The sequence below is a fragment of the Fukomys damarensis genome, unplaced genomic scaffold (genome assembly GCF_012274545.1).
Source record: "Fukomys damarensis isolate Sample0158 unplaced genomic scaffold, DMR_v1.0_HiC HiC_scaffold_26, whole genome shotgun sequence".
NCBI lineage: Eukaryota > Metazoa > Chordata > Mammalia > Rodentia > Bathyergidae > Fukomys > Fukomys damarensis.
The window spans coordinates 23,649,358-23,670,829 of NW_022900938.1; the positions used below are offsets into that span (position 1 = coordinate 23,649,358).

The 21,472-nt window shown below is 35.3% G+C and overlaps 2 protein-coding genes across 5 annotated transcripts in view; one reads left to right on the forward strand and one right to left on the reverse strand.

Annotated features, from left to right (window-relative positions):
* The window catches only part of Hat1 (histone acetyltransferase 1), a 51,764-nt gene that overhangs the window by 29,264 nt on the left and 1,028 nt on the right, over positions 1-21,472 (reverse strand). For 3 of the 4 annotated variants that reach the window (XM_010606984.3, XM_010606988.3, XM_033756256.1), the window contains exons 2-3: positions 19,414-19,518; positions 1,567-1,642 (exon numbers count right to left, since the gene is read on the reverse strand). In XM_010606984.3, coding sequence (XP_010605286.1) covers positions 1,567-1,642; positions 19,414-19,518 — 181 coding nt within the window. Of the gene's footprint in view, positions 1-1,566; positions 1,643-19,413; positions 19,519-21,203; positions 21,235-21,472 lie in introns of those variants that run through there. The other variant, XM_010606986.3, reaches the window with a different exon arrangement.
* Positions 12,221-21,472, forward strand: part of Slc25a12 (solute carrier family 25 member 12) — a 117,727-nt gene continuing 108,475 nt past the window's right edge. The window contains exon 1 of the mRNA XM_010606989.2: positions 12,221-12,348. Coding sequence (XP_010605291.2) covers positions 12,262-12,348 — 87 coding nt within the window. The 5' untranslated portion in view covers positions 12,221-12,261. The remainder of the gene's footprint in view (positions 12,349-21,472) is intronic.

Genomic DNA, 21,472 nt, shown 5'->3' on the forward strand with positions numbered 1-21,472 from the left:
CTGCTAATTTTTCCAGTCCTGTTCACTGCTATTATAAATCCTTATCGTTCCATTTTCCTGCTTAAAAAGAATCTTCTAAAAAGTGAAGAAAAAAAGTGAATTTTAAAAATACCTAGAATAGGCAGTTCTACAGAGCTACAAAGTAGTGAATGCCAGAGTTGATTATAATGATGGTTACACAATGCAATTATATCTCAAAAAAGCTGTTTTATGATCATTTTACTGATGAATTGGTTGACTGCAGTACTGAGGACTGAACCCAGGACCTTTGCACTGAGGTGCATCTCCAACCCTCTTTATTTATTTCTACTTTGAGACAGAGTCTCGCTGAGTGATTCAGGCAAGACTTGACCTTGCAATCCTCTTGTCTGAGCCTTGTTCTGATTATTTAAAAAATGAATTCTAGCTGGGCATGATAGCACATGCCTGTAATCTTAGCACTTGGGAGGCTAACACAGAACTGTGAGGTCAAGACCAGCCTGAAGTACACTGACTTCAAGGCTGGCCTATATTATATAGAGAGATTGTTTCAATAAATCAACCAACCAACCAATCAAACAAAACTCCCAAACAAACAATTGTTAAGTTCAGAAAGAATACTTGAAAGAAGCAGGGTCATCTCCAGATTTCTGTCCAGGAAAAATAAAATATGAGCATTGTCCATTCCAGGAATTCTGAAAGTAATGTGCACACACAAAAAAAGAACAACAGGGCTGGCTAAGAATCACTAATGAGATACCATGTTTACTTTATATTTTGACAACTTTCTGTGAATTTTAACTTTTTAAAATTAAATATTTAAAAAAGAAAATTTGTAAATAACTATAATAATTAGTGAAAGTGAGAGGAAATCAAATAATGTACTGAATATCCTAGGACTTATTTTTCTTTTGGGAGTGTTTTTTGAGACAGGGTCTCACTACTGTAGTTCAGGCTGGCCTCAAACTCACTATGTAGCCCAGGCCATCCTTCTGCCTCTGCCTCCCAAATGCTGGGATTATAGGAGTATGCCATCACAACTAGCTCCCTAGGGCTTATTTTTTAAGTTATTTCAAAAAATTAATTTCTCTAACTGCTTATTTAATAGCAAAATAACTGGCGCTTTCTTTCTAGTTTAGAGGAATAAGCACTCAATAAAGAAGGGGAAAAGGGCCAGGGATTTAGCTCAGTGGTTCCGCTGCCTGCCTTGCAAGCCCAAGGTCCTGAGTTCGATCTCCAGTACCAAAACAAACAAAAAACAAACAAAGAGGGGTGAAAAATAAGTTGTCATTATATAAGTATGGGCTCTGGAGTCAATAATGTCTTAGGAAATTACGCAATGCCATGGACAGATAAAGTAACAAATACGGTAATACTAACATGGCTAATACGGTTTTAAGAAGTGAACAAGATAATGTGTTTATAATACTAAACTACAGACAAGGGTCTCAATGTAAAAAATACTATTCTAATCATATATTTTAAAATAAAATACATGAACAATAACAATAATAAAAATAAAATGTTTTCCAAACCTTAAAGAAAAAGAATGGAATTTGTTTTGTTTTATCATACTAAGTTACTTACTCATCCCCAAAGAGTTGATGGGTATATTCAGGAAAGAAAGTTCTAATGTCATTCTCAAGATCTTCAGGAAAACGAACTGTTTAAAAGAATAAAAAATATATTCAAGACAGTTCAAGAATTTCACTACAATTAGTATACAACCAACATTTTTCTTATATAAAATGTCATTTCTCTATTATTTAATTTACAGTGCATTCTCATATTAGTGAATAAAAATTAAACATTATTTAAAAAAATTAAGCATTATTTTAAAGCTTCAGCTTCACAACCCCACTCTTGAATTAGAAAACTAGATATGACAGAGGCATCTGATTTTTTATGTTTATAGACAATGCAAAGAGTAAAAGGAAAAACAAAAAGGTACTGAGAAGTGCAAAGACCTGAGTTCAATCCCCGGTACCAAAAAACAAAAAACAACAAAAAAAACAAAAACCCCCAAAAACAAAAAAACACAAGGTACTGAGATAAAAACTATACCATTTAGGAAATGAATGCTACATCAAACATTCTGAGCACAAGAATAACTTTAGTTTGATGATGCTCCTACTGCATCATTTTTTACTATTACAGGACATTTATGTTGTTGCCAGTACAAAACAAAGGGGAAGTAGAAAAATAAGGTAAAAATACTAAGTACTTTTTTCCATTATGTTTATTGGTACATTTTAGGTATACAATACAGTTACACTCATCATTGGGATCTTTTACCTTTACATGACGTATCTTGGTTCTTATTATTTCCCCATTCCCTTGTGCCCTCCCTTCGCCCCCTCCACCCTTCACTATTTACAAAGACTTTGTTTCCTTTTTTTTTTTGCTTTTCTCATATTTTGTTTTCCCTTCTTACCTTTCCCCTACCCCTCCCACTTCCTACTCCTTTAGACCTTTTCTTCCTATTATACGATATCAATTATACATTTTGATCCTTACACTTTATTTTTATGAATACTGCTTAAGTACCCTCTCTCTCTGTATATATCCTAACAGTTTAGATACCCACTAACAGCTATATAAACTCCTTTGTTTCCAACAGCCTCAAGAATATTCCTGTACCCTCAGTTTTTATATGTGCTGCCAAAGCAAGCACTCCCATAACCTCAGTTTTAATTTCAACCAATCTAAGATGGAAACAGTATCTTTTAAATTTTCTCTTGTTTGTTGTGAATAGTGAAACTCTCAAAATTAAAAATAAAAAGGAATAGGGATGTAGCTCCGTGTGAAGACCCTATGTTAAATCCCCAGCACCGAAAAAAAGTGATATAAGCCTAGTTAATAATTATTTCTACAAATGGCCTTCTTCAAGTGCTTCTGTCATTTAAATTAGTGAGACTTTACTTTGTCCATGGAATCTGGTCCACTGAAAATAGGAACTCAAAATGGGAACTAGTATTAATCACACACACACACACACACACACACACACACACATATGAGAACATGCACCAAATGCAAACTCTCTTCTAGATATCAGAAACATTAAATATTTTAAAAGTCTAGGGCCAGGGATGTAGCTCAGTGGAGCTGCACCTGCCTGGCAAACACAAGGTCCTGAGTGTGAATCCCAGTACCATGAAGAAAAAAAAAGTCTGTATATTCAGTTTTGGCAGTAAAGCAAGCAAGCAAGGGCTGGGGATTTAGCTCAGTGGTTCCAGCGCCTCAATTGCAAGCACAAGGATCTGAGTTGCCAAAAAAAAAAAAAAAGCAGCAAGCAAGCAAACAAGCAGTCCCAAATGTTAAATAGGAAATGATATAAATGAATATATAACAATAGTAGAAGGAATCACTAAATTATAATAGAGCAGTAGTTAAACTGATGAATTACAAGTAACTCTTATTACTGTTTTGTACTTCTGAAAATATCTGCAAAATATGTGTCACTCCAATGGGCAGGAAATATGCAATATAAGAAACTGTAGAGGTAGGCACGGTGTACATGCCTATAATCCCAGCACTTGGGAGACTAAAACAGCAGGATCACCATGAGGTTGAGGCCATCTTGGACAACATAGTGAGTTTGAGGCCAGCCTGAACTATACAGCAAGACCCAAGTCAAAAATGAAAAAAAGGAAGGAAGGGAGAAAGAAGGAATGAATTTAAAGTAAGTACTAAAATTTTTCCTTCCAGGAAAACCTACATCACTCACATGTTTGGAGGACAACAGAAGCTCAGAGCCTGGAATACAAAATGATACCTACTGCTATTTAGAACACAGGGCTTGCAATGAGTCCTCCTTTTGAACATATGTCCTACTGTTTCTACTGCTATACATATAGTTCTTATATAACCTAGTTCTCAGAATCACTTCTGGAATCTTTTCGAGAGGCCAGATACATAAAAAAATACAGTCTATATGTCTTAGCCAAAAGTAAAATTAAGAAATCACCAAAGTGCATTAATTTAATCAACTTGAAAAGTCTGATGACTACTTAACAGACACAATCTGTTGACAGGTGTTCATAATGTTCATATAAATGGATTCTAACCTTCAGAGCTACAGCCACACATTCTCATAGTATCTAATTGTATTTTGGATGACATCTAAATTTCTTACAATCTAAAGTTCTTTAAATAAATGAAAAATTAATATTTTAGCAACACTTTTTCTCTTGACCACACAAAATGAAAAGTGTATTTGAAAATAGGGTGGCCCCAGTATGCTAGCAACATTCCCATCAACACTGAATATCAGCAGTCTCAATACTACAACATATGCTGGAAATGCCCTAATTAATTCCATTATACTATTTAATAAATTCATTCAAATTCCTAAATTATCCCTTATCACCTGGATTCTCATCCCATATCATATTATCAAACCAATCTAATGCTATTTCCCACTCCTTCCCCAACTCTCTCTGACTACTATGAAACAGATCATTAATCATCAGAATTCTCCATCTTCAACCTCCTCACTGAAAGCTCTCCATACTCTCTACTTTAACAATTCACTGACTCACATGGCTCTCACCACAGGACACTACTCTTCCAGCCCTCTCAAGCAGTAGCTGCTTTCTCTCCCAAACTTTCACATTATTAAAACAGGGTTCCATTGCTGGTTTCAGACTGTCTCCAAAATAAACAGCTTCGGAGCTCTTGCTTCATTTCTCTGCCTCATTCTTTTAAGTATTCAGCTCTTGGCTATCACCTTTTCTAAGACTTGGTAACTTCAAAATTAATAAGAATTAATCCTCCAACCTCACCTCTCAGTTCTTTAATCTCTCTTTGTAGAATCCTGTTTTTACTGTAGCTTATCCACTCGTCCCTATGACATGCCTTAATTCTCATTTATCATCATCTATAACTGTACTTCCTTAATCTTTATTTCAAACACTGTACAATCCTACTATCACCTTTATCTTCTTGCCTCACTCCCTTTGATACTCCAAGTCTAACACCTCTTCAACCCCACACCAAGACTTTTAAAATGAAGTGATTCAAACACAATTTCACTATCCCTCCCCTACTTCCTATCCCTTACTCCTCCCTTTTCAGTGTAGAATCCCATGGCTCATCAATATGATCACTCCCTCATAAACATCCTCAGCTTCCTTGACCTTGTCTTGTCACAGGAACCTGGTAAAACTCCGAATCTAATTAAATCTGAATATAGGCCACTATGTGTTGCACCCTGCATGAAGATGTAGCTGACCTAACCATAGATTCCTGAGTACTAACTTGAAATGGGTCCTCATTGTTGATAATCGTAATATAATACTCAAGTCTTACTTACCACTCCTGCTCACCTAGATGACTGTTTCCTCAAACTTCTAACACCTACAATCACATTCTCCCCAAATAACTTTACTTTCTGTCTCACTTAGCAACAGAAGTATTCACAAGAAAACCTACACAGATACAAATGCCACTTTTACATGTTATTGTAGCCATTCTTGTATATTCTCTTTCCTCTTATGACAGAACTTCCCCATGCTTTTGAAGCTAATTCACTGAATACAATATTTCACCCTCATATTCTTAAGGATATCAACTCCACAAATATTCTTTCTCTCCAGTATTTTTCCCTTCTGTGATAGATCATGAGTATCAATATATAAACATGCTGTTATTTCTCCCATGTTAAAAAATATTCTCACTGCTTTATTAACATATGGCAAAGTAGACATCAATATGAAGCAAAAAGACTGGATGCAGTGGCGCATGCCTGTAATCACAGTAATCAGGAGGCTGATCACAAGCTGGTGAGGAAGATCACCACAAGTTCAAAGGCAGTGTGGGCTACATAGTGCAAGATTAGCCTAAACTACACAGCGAGATCGGTCTCAAAAAACACAATAAACAACAAAAAGAGGCAAGAAGAAGAGCTAAAGAGGGGACAAAGATAAAGAGAATCTTTATTACCAAAGATAAAGAAGGAACATTTTACAATGAGCACAGAGTCAATTCATTAATGAGATACAAGAAGTCTAAATCTCACATCTGGGGAGATTGCTCAGCAGCAGAAAACTTGCCCAACATATGTGAGGCTATGCACTGGACCCCAGATCCTGATCCCAACACCACCACCACCACCAAAAAAAAAAAAAAAAACAAAGAAGAAGGGGATGGCGGGGAGAGGAGGAGGAGGAGAAGAAAGGCAGGCAGACAAGCAAAGTCAAGCCTGTGTGGTGACACATCTGAGAGGCTGAGGAAAGAGGATCCAAAGTGCAAGCCCAACCTATGCTACGTAGTGAGACCCTGATCCAAAATGAAAATTTAAAAAGGCACAAGGTGTCGCTCAGATGAATACCCCAGTACTGCAAGAAAAAAAAGGTCTAAATCTGTATGCAACTATTATCAGAGCTGCAAATACATTAAGGAAACATTGACAACTAGGGACAGACTCAAATCCACAATTATAGGTGGAGATTTCAACAGTCCTCTCTCAACTGTTCTATTAGAAAGAGCCTGAAAATAATAAAAATATAGAAGACCTGAACAACAGTAAACCAAATGACGCATAGAAAACTCAATGCAATAAACAAAACATCATATATGCTGGAAAAACACAAGTCACAATAAATTTAAAAGGACAAATAATAGAAGGGTGAAGGGGGTGGAGGGAGGGGAGGGGTAAGGGGAAAAAATAAGAACCAAGACATATCATGTAAAGGTACAAGATCCCAATGATAAATGTAACTATTGATAACTTTAAATGTACCAATACACTTAACAGAAAAAAAAAAAAAAGGACAAATAAGAGTATATCTGTCCTTTTGGAATTAAGTCAGAAATCAGTAAATAAAACTGCTAGAAAAGCCCCAAGGATTTAGGAATTAAGGAACATTTTCTTATGGTTCCACCACTTGCCTCTCAAGTGCAAGGACCCAAGTTTGGTCCCCCATACACAAACAAAAAACATGTTTTATTATTACATTTATTTTTAAACTGATACATTAAAAACTGTACCTATTTATGGGATACTATATGGTCATTGTGATACACTGTGTAATATTTATATGTAAATATATAATATACTGTGTAATATTCATATGTACATTGTATGTTTAAATCATATTAAACAATTATCTCTTCAAATATTTATCATTTATGGTAAAAACATTCAAAATTTTCTTTTAGTTTTTAAGTATATACAATACATTATTAACTAGTCACTTGACTATGCAATAGCACAACAGAGCTCCTTAATCCTATTTAAAATTTAATGGCAACTGATAGATCTTCTGCCCATTGCTCCCTCCCAGAAAATACTTTTAATTCATCAATAGAAACACAACAGAATTGAAATGATGAAAAAAATCTATATTTATAAGTAAATTTAAAACAATGCTAGTATTAGAAAAGGGAAGTTTACAATTATATACACAAGTTGGTCAAAATATATGGTGAATGTTTAAAGCAAATCACAGTAAGACACACTGCCATTAAACCTTTTCAAAATATTCCCCCTCACTTTGAACACACTTATGTCACTTTCTGAAGCCATTTGAAAAAGTTGTCCTTTATGAATATTTTCATGAGGTCTGATAAAAAATATGGAGAATGCTGCTACTGAGTGCCATCCAACCAAAAGGTAGGCTTGTGTAAACATCATGGTGCATGCTCATCTACTTTATTCATTAGATCTGGCAACACACAACTCCTGGTTCTTCCCCATGTCAAAATGACCATGAAAAATAAAAAGTTTTGAATCAATTCAGGATATCACAGCAGCCATGACAGTTTAAATAATGATATTCACAAAAGAGAATTCCAGAAGTGTTCATAGGGGCTGGGAATTTAGCTCAGTGGTTCTGCCGCTTGCCTTGCAAGTGCAAAGGCCTGAGTTCAATCCCCGGTACCAAAAAACAAACAAACAAACAAACAGAAGTGTTCATAAAGTGGCAAGAACGATGGGAAAGTGTGTGTAAAGTAAGGGAGCTTATTTGGGGGGGAGCTAGTGGTAATATATCCTTACTGAAATACTTTTTGAAATATTTAAATATCCACAATTTTTTATCATCTTGATACGTATGTATTTTAAAAGATAAACTAAGCCAAAGAAAGAAAATAATTTATAAAGAATGAGAAATAAAAAGAGTAGTGGGGCCAGGGACCTTGCTCAGTGGTTCCGGTGCTTGCTTTGCAAGTACAAGGACCCAAGTTTGATCCCCATTATCAAAAACACAAAACAAAACAAACAAAAAAATGAAACAACAACAACAAAAGAGTAGCAATTACTGAAAAGATCAGTAAGATTAATAAACTTAAAGCACATGCTTTTTAATTTTGCACTATTTAATATATATGCATAAATAAAAAGTTACACACTTCAAAAAAAGACTTAGCAAGAAAAAGGGACAAATTATCAATATCCCAAGAAGGGATTATGGATACATTCATTAAAATGGAAATAGGAGAGTATTATAAATGACTTTTCTGCAAAGAAAGTTAAAGCAAATTCCTTAAAATACAAAAATAATCAAAACTGACATGAGAAAAACAGAAACCAGAAAAGCATTAAATCTTTTATTACATTTCTGGTTAAAACCTGATAAAGAATACTAAGGCACATAAAGCCTCATGGGAGAATTCTACAGAATATTTATACAAGGAATAATATCAATCTTATATAAACTCTTCCAAAGGAGAACAGTTACTAGCTCATTTTATGATGCCAGCAAAACTTTTATAACAAAACTGAAAAATAAAGAAACCACTGCTTTCTACGAATATAGAGGTAAAAAAATCTTACTAGAGTATTACTAAGCCACATCCAGCAAAGCAGGAAAAGATAATACCTTGGCATGCAAAATTTAATAACTAAAACACTGATTCAATTCGCATCACCAAAATTAAATGAAAAAATCAGATTATCTCAAGTGAGAAAATACATTATTCAGCTTGTAACAGTTATTCATGATAAACAACTTTTCTGCAAGTTAGAAACAGAAGCAAACTTCTTCAACCTGATAAACACATAAGAAAAATTTATAGCTTATACTATACTTAATGGTGAGTTCAGTATCTTCCTATTTAAACTGAAAATAAGGCAAAGATGGCTACTCCACCATCTGCATTCAACATGACAGAAATGCAAGCTAGCATAATAGTGAAGAAAAATTAAATAGATGGAATACAGACAAGAAGGAACTAAAATTATCTGAAGAGGTGATAGGCGTGTGTTAACAGAAAATCATAAAGAATCTAGTTTTAAAAAATGGTGGGGAAAGGGATTTAGCTCAGTGGTTCTGCTGCCTGCCTTGTAAGTACAAGGTCCTGAGTTTGATCCCTGGTACAAAAAAATAAAAAATAAAAAATGGTGGCACATGCCTGCAATCCTAGCTACTCAGGAGGCTGAGATAGGAAGATCTTAAGTTCAAGGCCAGCCTGGGCAACTCAGCAAGACCCTACCTCAAAACAAATAAAAAAAAGGATCTACATGTGATAACCCATGCCTATAATATCAGTAGTCTGGGAGGCTGAGGCATGGGGATCCCAAATTCAATCTGAACCCAGAGAACCTAGCAACTTACCAAGAGCCTGTCTCAAAATTTAAAATGTTGGGCCAGGGAATTACCTCAGTGGTTCCATTGCCTGCCTTGCAAGCCCAAGGTCCTGAGTTCAATCCCTGTTACACCCCCCAAAATTTTTTTAATGTTTTTAAAAAATGTTATTAGTATGCATTTGCAATGCATAGTGATTACATTCTCAAAATTTAAAATTTAAAAAAATTAATTAAGGGCTGGGATATAGTTCAGTTTGAAGACCCTGGGTCCAAACCCCAGTACCACATAAAAACAAAAATCTTGCTGTAGTACCCATTTTAATAAAGTTGCAGAATACAAAAGAATAATACACACTTTCATTATGTGTGCACACACACAAAATGAGAGAAAGAAATCTTAAAACTACACTGTTTTCAACAAAAGCATCAGAACAAAAAATTTATTCAGGGATGAATTTTAACAAAACACCTGTAAACAAGTCACATGTGTAAATACCAAATAGTTTCTCTGGTGTGAATAAACTATAATAGTACATAAGATCCTAATGAAATAATTGACAATGTGAAATAGGAAGAAAAGGGCTAAAGATGTAGGGAAAATGGGAAGGGTAGGGGAAAGGTAATAAGGAAAAGAAAAATATAGGAGAAAATGAAAAAATGGAAATAAAGTGTTTGTAAATGTGGAGGGGAGAAGGGGGTGAAGGGAGGGCAGGGATAAGGGGAAAAATGAGAACCAAGACCTGTCATGTAAAGATACAAGATCCCAATAATGAATGTAACTGTACTGTATACATAAAATGTACCAATAAACTCAATGAGAAAAAAAAAACCAACAAAAAATACCTGTAAGACTGAAAAAACATCTGCAGAATTAAGAAGACGTCTAACCCATGTTCATGGATTAGAAGATTCAATATTATTGAATATAGAATTACTGAATGTCATTGAATATATTACTATTAAACACAGAACCTAGAACATTTTAAGTGGAAATTAACAAGCTTATTCTAAAACATATGGAGGCCAGGGATGCAGCTCAGTGGCACTGTGCCTGCCTGGCAAGCTCAAGGTTCTGAGTTCAATCCCCAGTACCATGAAAAACAAACAAACAAAAAAGGAAACTAAGAATAATAAAAGGTGGTGGTGGGGGGAAAGAATATTAAAAACAATCTTGAAAAAAGCAAAAGATGAAGGACTCACATGACAACTCATTATAAAGCTGCACTAACTAGACAGTATGATACTGGTAGAAGAATAAATTAGTTCAGATGTAGGCCCAAAAATACAAAGTTAACTTATTTTTGTTAAAGCACCAAAGCATTCACACATGTGTACCTGAACAAAAGGATAGCCATGTGGAACAACAGATACTCTTCCTTACACTATTCATGAAATATGTGAGATACATCATAGATCTAATTATAAAAAGCTAAAACTACAAAGCTTTCAGAAAAAAATATACAAGATCTTCATGACCTCCTTGGCAGATGAATATTTTAGCTAAGAACTGGAAAATACTAATATACATTTTATGGAAATATATTATTCTAAGAACTGGAAAATACTAATATACATTTTATGGATTAATATATTATTAAAAAGAAAAAATTAATATATTAAACTTTATCAAAAATAAAAACTTTTGCTCATCAAGACATTGTGTTTAGATAATGAACAGGCAGGCCACAGACTGAGGAAAATATGTAGAAAGGACTCATCCAGAATATATGTTTAACACCTACAAATCGCAACAAAAAGACAAACACTCCAATTTCAAAATGAGAAGGCAGAGGAAGACAGGATAGTGGAAAGTTATGGAAATTATAGATACCTATACTTAGTTATGTGCTGAGTCTCCTGAATCAGACACATTCATTCCAACTTCCCTTTTCACAAATGGCAACCCCTCAACAAGAGGCTAAACTTTTTCCTATTAGGATGTGCAATGCTTTGCTTTGGTTCTAGAACACAAGGACATCCAAAACTCATAAAGTCAGAATATCATAGTTTGAAAGAGAGATCAAGGGGAGGGAAAGAGGAGGACAGGAGTGAGAGGGTAAAGGGGAAGAGAGGGGAAGAGACTAGGAGAGGGAGAGGGAGAGGGAGAGAAAGAATTAAAAAGGAGTCTGAAAGGCAGATATACAAATCGTTAATAATTACAGGAAAAAATGTTAAGTAACATTAGTCATCAGGTAAAGGCCAAATTAAAACCATAAAATACCATTTTACATCCATCCACTAGGATGCCTCAAATTTTAAACACTGAAAACACCAAATGCTGCAAGGGTATGGAATAACCAGAATTCTAATACATTGTTTATAGGAGTATAAAACTACTTTGAAAATCAACCTGGCAAGTATCTTATGAAGTTAAACACACAACTACCCTGTGATCCTTTAAATTCACTCCTCAGAATTTACCCAAAATAAACTCATATATCCACAGAAAACTACTACAAAAAACATTTTTAGCAGTTATAAACAAAAACTAGAAGCAACCCAAATACCTACTAGCTGGTGAATAATGATATGGATACATCATCAATAATAGAATAATATTCAGCAATAAAAAGAAACAAATTGAATAGGAGAAAAGTGAGTCCCCAGGATCCAGGAAGAATCTGAAGTGAGAACTGAAGTCAATGGGAATAGCGAAGAGAGAGAATTCAATGAAGAAGAGAGAGATAACACGAAGTGCTTTCTTCCAGAGCCTGGACTCATGGCATGGGAACAGCAGTTCAAACCTGCAGATGGACAGTAACTACTGGCAACTCCAGAGGCCTCCAAGAAACACACCAGCGGAACAGAATAGTGGACACAACAGACTGCAGGAGCTGGTAATTTATTCGGGTTCAGAGGGTGATTGGCCAATAGCCATATTGGAGAGGGGCCAACTGAGCTCATAACTCAAAACAGTTACAGGCCCAACTTTGGAAAAAGTTATCCCAATTTACTGTGTTGAGTTGGCGTTGTACAGAAATGGACAGCCATATTGGTCTAGAAATGTTAAAAATTTTTTTTTCCATGTGTACAGGGGTAATGCATTGTACTAAATATGTAAGGTCATATCTACATGGGTTTGATTACAGAAACTAATAAAGTATTCTCTAAATAATGAAAAAAAGAATAAGATAAGAATACAAGAGCAGGAAGCAATTTAAATACGTTAAGGGACCATTTTCATCTCCAGAATTAAGGATTATTTTAATGTTACATCATTGCCTTTTTTCTTTTACTTTTCTTTTAGTTTTATTTTAGGATTCCCTATTTTTAATGTTCATACAGAAATTTTTTTTAACTGAAATATCAAATAGTTTCTTTGGTGTGAAAAACTATAATAATACACAGGATCCTAATGAGATAATTAATAATGTGAAATAGGAAGTAAAGGGCTAAAGGTGTAGGGAAAGTGGGAAGGGTGGGGGAAAGGTAATAAGGGAGAGGAAAAAAATATGAGAAAGTGAAAAATGGAAATAAAATGTTTGTAAATGGGGAGGGGATGAGGGGGTGAAGGGAGGGCAGGGACAAGGGGAAAAATGAGAATCAAGAACTGTCATGTAAAGGTACAGGATCCCAATGATGAATGTAACTGTACTGTATACCTAGATTGTACCAATAAACTCAATAAAAAGAAAGAAAGAAAAAAAAAAGTTACAGGGCAACTGAGTTCAAGTCAACAGGAGGTCAGGAAGCTGAGTTCAAGCCAGCAGGAGGTCTTTCCCACAAAGACTGTAGTAGACTCAAAAAATTCAGTTTCAACCTCATAGCCAGAAACCAGCCCGAATTTCAGGGTAACTAAAGGTACAAGCCAGCTGGGATTATCTACTGTACTACTGTAAAATTACAGCTGGCTTGCTGGGATTAATTAATTCAGCTCTAGACTCTTGCCCACGTTGTCTACCAGTGACAAAAGAAATACGCCTTGAACTAGACTTTTTTCCTCTTGCTTTTTCCTCTTTTCTGATTCTTGTTCTTGTTTTTTATTTGTTCGAACATAGTTTCTAATTTGTTCTGTTGTTGTTGCTCTCTTCTTGTTTTTATTTCTTCCCTTTTCTTTTCCTCTTGTCTTCTTCACCAGCTTCCCAAAGTTTGTACGATCTTCCTTGGTCCACCAGCCTTGCTTCTAATCTCTTCCTTTTCTATTTCTCTACTCCCCCCACCCAACCTCTTTTAAATCTTCTCCCATAAGGGTATTTGCCCTATTAAGGACTTATTTATTGCATAAAATTTTCCAGTTCATTTTTAAATTTTGTTATATAACCATAAACCCAGTTCATATGGCTAAAGGTGGCAAATTAATAGTTACTAGTTTGTTATTTTCTAGCCTGTATTTGATGCTACTGATACTGCTGACTGTACTACTTTAGACAAGGTGACATAATTGTGTTTAACAGTTGTTTTTCCTGATATACCAAGACTGAAAGCCTAAGGGTCTTAAAAAATAAAAGTGCAACTACTGGCCAGTGCCAAAGAACCAGCAGCTGGGCCAAGTAGGCAAAAACTTCTCATCCTCAATAAATCAAAGAGGTAAGATCTTGTTACAGATTGAAAACCCAAAAGCCAACTACACCTGGAAGACAACTCTGAGAAGTAGTCATTTCCTAAGGGTTCTGAACACTGGCAATAAAGCTATTTGCCATAAGCAATTTACAAGCATCAACACAGGAATTAAACTTAAACAAAAAAAGAAAATGAGAAGACACATAAACAAGACACAACACCCCCCCACCCCAACTTCCAGCTCACCAAAGGCAAACCTAGAAAGCAATGAGGTGGAACAATCTGAAAGCCACTCATCATGGACTCTATGAAGTGGTTAACAGTATAAGCAACCAAGCAGATGAACAAGGCTCTAGAAAAAAAATCAAAGCAGAAAAAAACACCTCAGATAACTACAGAGATGGTGACCAGAATGAAAGACACACTTAGTGACTCTAGAGCAGATACAGATTAAAAAAAATAGGATGGGGATTTAGCTCAGTGGTGCCACCACCTGCCTCTCGCAAGTACAAGGTCCTGAGTTCAATCCCTGGTACAAAAAAAAAAAAAAAAAAGTTCAGAAAACGATGGAAACTATGAATGCCCAGCATAGGAACGAAAAGGAATCCACAAAACAGAGTCAAACAGATATCCAGTAGATTAAAAGCTCCACTGAAAAGTATACGCAGCAAATGAGCCAATGTGAGGACAGAATACCAGACACAGAAGACAAGATTGCAGTTAGCAATCATGAAAAGAAAGATTTCTTAAAAATAGCAAAGAACCACAAGAAATCAATCAAGCAGCTGCCAGATGATGCAAAGAAGAATAACATAAGAATGATAAGTCAATGAAAAAGCAGGAGATAGTGCAAGTAACCTAAAAGACCTAGTCACAGAAGTAATGGCAGAAAAACTTTAACAGGGAAAAAGAACTTGACATACAGATCAGTAAAGCATATGGAATTCCAATTAGCCAAACAAATAAAATGCACCAAGGCATATAACAGTCAAGATTCCAAAAATTCAACACAAGGACTGAATATTAAAAGCTGTTAAAGAAAAGAAAAATCAACTATAAAGGAAAGCCCATCAGAATCACAGCAGACTTCTCAACACAAAACCTCAAATCAAGGAAGCTTAGAGTGAAGTATTTCAAGCAATAAAAAAAAAAAAAACCAACCTCCAACCTAGACCGATTTATCCTACAAAACTATCTTTCCAAATAAGATACTTCCATGACAAAGAACACCTGAAGAAATTCATGACACCAAACCAGAACTTCAACGTGTTCTGAAGGGTATATTCTAGAAAGAGATGAAAGTATTACAACTCCATGAACTCCAACAGAATGAATCCACCAGGAAAAGCAAGAAATTAAACAGAAAAGGAAAGAAAGAAGCCAACTTCAGGAAAATAACATGACAGAGATAAGACAATACATTATCAGTTATAGCCATCAATATTAATGGTCTCAATTTACCATTCAAAAGAAACAAACTGGCAGAATGGATCAAGAAGCAAGATCTGCCAGGCATGGTGGTGCACGCCTGTGATCCCAGCACTCAGGAGGCTGAGGCAGGGGGATTATTGTGAGTTCGAGACCAGCCTGGGCTACATAGTTCCAGATCAGTCTCAACTACATAGTGAGACCCTGTCTCAAAAAACCAAAAAGCAGCAAAATCCAACAAATGCTGCATACAAGAAACACATTTAATTAAAAAATAAATTCATAGACTTAAAGTCACGGGGTGGAAAACAATATTCCATGCCACGTGAATCTAGAAAAAAGCAGGGGTAGCTATTCTGTTTGTGAAGAAGGTAGATTTCAAGCCAAAACTGATTAAGAGAGTCAGAGAAGGTCACTGCAACCTTGTAAAGGGAATGATCCAAGAGGAAGAGATAACAATCATAAAATACATATGTACCAAATAGCAGTGCAGCCAACTGTATAAAACAAATATTAATGGACATGAAAAATTAAATAAGCACTAATACAGTTGAAATGGAGGACCTCAATACTCCATTGTTACAAATAGACAGATCAACCAAACAAAAAAATCAACAATGAAATATCAAAACTGAACCAAAGTTTTAAACAAATGGATTCAGATGTCTACAGACTGTTCTGCCCCACAACATTAGAATACACATTCTCAGCTATACATGGGACATTCTCCAAAATACATGCTCAATCATAAAGTACATAAAAAGTTTTAGAACACAGTTGAGGATGTATTTCAAGGATAATGCATGTAGTTACTAATGAATGTGTTCAATTCCCAGCACCCCCCACCAAAAAAGCAAGCAAAGGAAAGGAAGGAAAAGAAGAGTCCTGGAATAAGCAAAGCTAATATTGGTGAAGAAAATCAGAAATGCCAGGTGTAAGGACTGAATGGGTAAAACAAAGCTCTGTCTACTAAGATGTTATGATTGAGTAGAATGTTTTTTGGTGATAAAATAATATTATTGACTATCAGTTTGTTTCTTTTTAATTACATCTTCAGTTTCATTGGCTGATATTAGTTTATTTAGAATTATATCTTCTTGATTCAGTTTTTGTAATTCATATGTATCTATTCTGTATTTTCCATCTTATTATTATTTTTGGTACTGGGGATCAAACTCAGGTTCTTGCACTTGTGAGGCAAGAACATGAACCACTGAGCCAGATCCCCAGCCCCCATCTTATTAAATACAGGTTCCTTTTTTTTTTTCTTTTGAGACAGGGTCTATGTAGTTGAGACTGACCTGGAACTCACTATGTAGCCCAGGTTGGTCTTGAACTCACAGCAATCCCCCCGCCTCAGCCTCCTGAATGCTGGGATTACAAGCATGCATCACCACGCCCAGCTAAATACAGGTTCTTAAAGTAGGTATTGATGATCTTCTGGATTTAAGCAGAATCTGTTGTGATTTCACCCTTTTCGTTCCTAATTTGTATAGATTTGAGTCTTTCCTTTTGAAAAGGTTGGCTAAGGGTTTGTTAATTTTATATAATCTTTCAAAGAACCAACTCTACAATTCATTGATTCTTTGTATTGTTGTTTTAGTCTCTGTTGCATTAATTTCTGCTCTAATTTTTATAATTTCCTCCCTTGTATAAGCTTTGGGCTTGATTTGCTCTTCTTTTTCTCGAAGCTTGAGGTTCATCATTATATAAAGTGTTACTGGTATCTAGTGAGTAGAGACTAGCAATAGGATGTTAAATAAGTACCGCATGCTAACCAATTGCGCCACTGGAGCTCCAGCAATAGGATGTTAAGCATCATATAATGCATCGGAGAGCCCCCTGCAACAAAAAAAATCTAACCCAATATGTCAATAATGCTGAAATTGAAAAACTCTGTCCTAGCATTTCAGTATGTACTTATACATTCTATCAAAATATAAACAGATAAAGGTATGCAAATGGATATTAATTAAAAATTATTTTTAATAGCAAAAGAAACCCTCCAAATCCCCAAAGGGTATATTTATGATATAGTAATCTGTATAATTCAAGAGACAGATCTACATATAGTCACAAAAAACAATATTCAAGACATTTTAAAATTACAGAAAAGCAGCCTATACAACAGACTCCTAGTTTTAGAGAATAATGTATGCACAGAAAAATCTAAATCAGTATTTTCTGTGTAGCGAAAATTTAGGATATTGTTAGCTCCTTTGTTATGTTTTCACCGTTTCCTATAACAGCAGCTAGCATTTACTGTTTTCTATAAATCAAGTTGTTTAATTTTAACTTCATGGTTAAATTTTATAACCATTATGAAGTACTATTAACTCCATTTTACAAATGAGAAAACAAACACATGGAAAGGAATAGAGCCAGGATTCATGAGTATATATTTTTCACTTAAGTGTACAATTAAAGAATATTTAGTTATGCCATGATCTATTTTAAAACATTTCCATTGCCACAAAAAACTTCAGATCTATTTGCAGTTATTCTCCCTTCTTAGCTCCAGCTCCAGGGAATGACTGGTCTGCTTCGGTCTGCTTTGTCTCTATGGATCTGTCTTTTCTGAACACTTCATACAAATAGAATAATACAATATGGTGTGTTTGTCTGGCTACCTTTTTTTCTTTTTTTGGTACCAGGGATCAAACTAAGGTCCTTGCACTTGAGAGGCAGACAGCGGCACCACTGAGCTAAACCCCCAGCTGTCTACTTAGCATGTTTCTGAGGTTCATCCAAATTGTGATAAGTATCAAAACTTCATTCCTTTTTATTGTCAGATAGTATTCCATTGGCCAAGTGTGGTGTGCACACCTGTAATCCCGGCACTCTGGGAGGCTAAATAAGAAGGGTCATAAGTGCAAGCCTAACCAGGAGACTCAGCAAGACTCAGCAAGACTATCTTAAAATTTTAAAAAGAGGTGGGGATGTAGCCTAATATGAAGAGCCTAAATTTAATCCCTATTGCACCACCCCCCCAAAAATCCATCATATATACCATACCTTACCCATTCACCAGTTAATTTTTGGCTGTTTGCATTTTTTTAAATTATTGTAAATAATGTAAACAATGCTCCTATGAATATTCACAGACAAGTTTTCATATAGACACAAGTTTTTTCATTTCTCTTGGACAGGTAAATAACTAGGAGTAGAACTGCTAGGTCATAGAATTTATGTTTAATTTTTTAAAGAATCTGTCAAACTGTTTTCTAATAGGTACATCATTTTACATTTCCACCAGCATTATATGAGTGTTTACCCCATACCATCACCAACACTTGTTATTGTCTATTACTTTTATAGGCTTTTGCCTGTACTTTTTTTTGTTTCATTTTATTTTGGTACTGGAGATGGAACTCAGGTCCTTGTATTTGCAAGGCAGGTGGCAGAACCACTAAGCTAAATCTCCAGCCTGCCTATACTTTTTTAAAGTAAAAGTATAGCAGATATAGGGATACCTGCATACTCATGTTTTTTTATGGCACAATTCATAATAGCCAAGATAAGGAACCACCTAGAAGCCCATCAACAGATGAATGGATAAAGAAAATGTGGCATGTATATACAGTGGAATATTATTTGGCCATAAAGAACAAACTTTTGTCATTTGAATAAAAACAGATGGATCATGATGAATGAGACCATCATGTTAAATAAAATAAGCCAGACACATAAAGATAAATATCACAAGTTCTCCCTAATGTATGGAGTCTAAAAAAAGATGACAAGAAAGTAAAAGGCAGACTTTTATTAGACAAGAGGAAAAGAATAAGAGGGCGCACCAAGCGGTTTAAAGGGCATAATGGGGAATGGATACAATCAAAATGTGTTACACACATTGAACCCTCCCACAATGTGAAACTAGTGGGGAGGGCAGGACAAGGGTGGTGATGGGGGAATGAAAGTGATATATATACATAGTACACACACATATTATCACTTGGAAATAGCATACATACCTAATTTTAGTTCAATTGCTGTGTTGGTGTTACATTTGTACTCTGCCAGTTTCTTCTCTACTGCACTCTTATACTCTACCAAAAATTTCTCCATAGCACCAAATCCTAAAAGAAAAGATTTTTAAATGTTTGGTTGCAAATAATTTGAACAGTGTAACATACAAGTAGTATTAAAAAAAAAAAGCAAACAAACAAGTAGTGCTTTTTGTTTTGGGTTTTTTTGGTGGTACTCAGAATTTAACCCAGGGCCTTCAAACAGAGCTACAGCCCTGCCTTTTTTAGTTTTCATTTTGAGACAGGGTCTCACTAATTCGCTGAGTAGCTGGGCTGGGCCTGACTTGAAATCCTCCTGCCTTAAGGCTCCCAGAGAACTGGCATTACAGGTGTGTGCCATCATGCCCAGCTACAAGTAGCGTTCTTACTAGAAGTGGAACAATTTGAATGTGCCCATAGATCATAAGAGTACATGAATTAAAAGAACATCTTTGGAGTTCATGAATTATGAATGCTTTACACAAATAAGCATGAAAATTAATATACTAATAGTTGTCAAACATTTAATACTGACACAAATTACTTGCTATGATTTATATCTAAGTAGCCCTTTAAAAGAAATAGAGGGCTGAAGATGTAGCTTAGTAGTACAGAATGTACTTAGCATGCATGAAGCCCTGGGTTCAATCCCCAGCACCAAAAAATGAAAATGAAAAATAATTTTTAAAATGAAAAAATAATGCTAAAGGATGTCACTAATTCTATTATCAGATATACGAAACCAAGAATGTTCTTCCATAATTCCAATAGCATTTCATTTCTAATACTGAGCAAATTCAACCCAGAGAGATGTAAAATAGCTATTAAAAAACTGATAATGTATAGATTACCTCAAAAAGAATACAAAAATAACTGATAACCATGGTTAGTTAGAATAAGAATAGGGACGGGCAAGAAGGAAAAAGCTTTCCAGTGTATTAAAACTTTTTTTTTTTTTTTACCACGTATGCATAGTCATAAATCTGGGCCACTAGAACAACCAAATGGTTTTATTACATAGTGGATATCCATAAATATATATAACAAGTAACACCAGAATAAACCACTATCAAGAGAAAACTTCCAGGTAAATGACAATAAATCTCCTGACAAAATGATCATAAAAACTGAGGAAAGAAACATTAGCTGGGATTGGTGTCACAGGCCTGTAGTAACTACTCAGGAGGCTGCGGTGGGGTGGGGGGTTACTTCAGCCCGAGTTCGGGACCAGCCTGGCCAATATTGCAAAATCTCATCTTAAAAAACAAAACAAAACAAAAAACAGAGCAGAACATAGAAAAGGAACACAATCCATAAACTTCAAAAAATAGCTAAAACACACAGGAAATGGGAAGGTATGAGACGGTACAGATTAATGATTTGGAAACAATTTCTCGATTCAAATCCAGGCCTTCCTGGCTTCACTATTACTTACTTGTTCTATGAACTAGAGACATTACTAAAACTCTCTGACCCTAATCTACAAAACAAACATTATGGAAACTACCTCAAGGAATTTATGTATAACCTCAGCAACACAATCTAATACTGTATGTGAAATCAATCATATGTTAACTTAATCCCCACAGTTCTGTGGGTTTTAGTTTAGTTTAGTTTTGTTTTTTTGTACTGGGAATTGAACACAGGGCATGGCTCCGCCACACTTCTTTCCTAAACCTGAGGTTTTAAATATGAAACTGAGTTGATAAAACACCTACTTAACAAAACTGCAGGTAGTATGGTATAGTGGTGTGTACCTGTAATCCCAGTACTCTGGGAGGCTGAAGGAGGAGGATCCAAGTTTGAGCTCAGGCTAGAAGACTTAATAAGACCCTGTCTCAAAATAAAAAAAAAAAAATGTAAAGGCTGGGAATGTACATAGCTCAGTGTGGAGGCCCTGGATTTTAGCCCCAAACCAAAAAAGGCTACAAAAATAAATAAATAAATTGAAAGACACCCAACTACTAAGTGATGGTGCTATAATACGAACTTTGATGTAATTTTTAAAAATATGTACATACAGTAC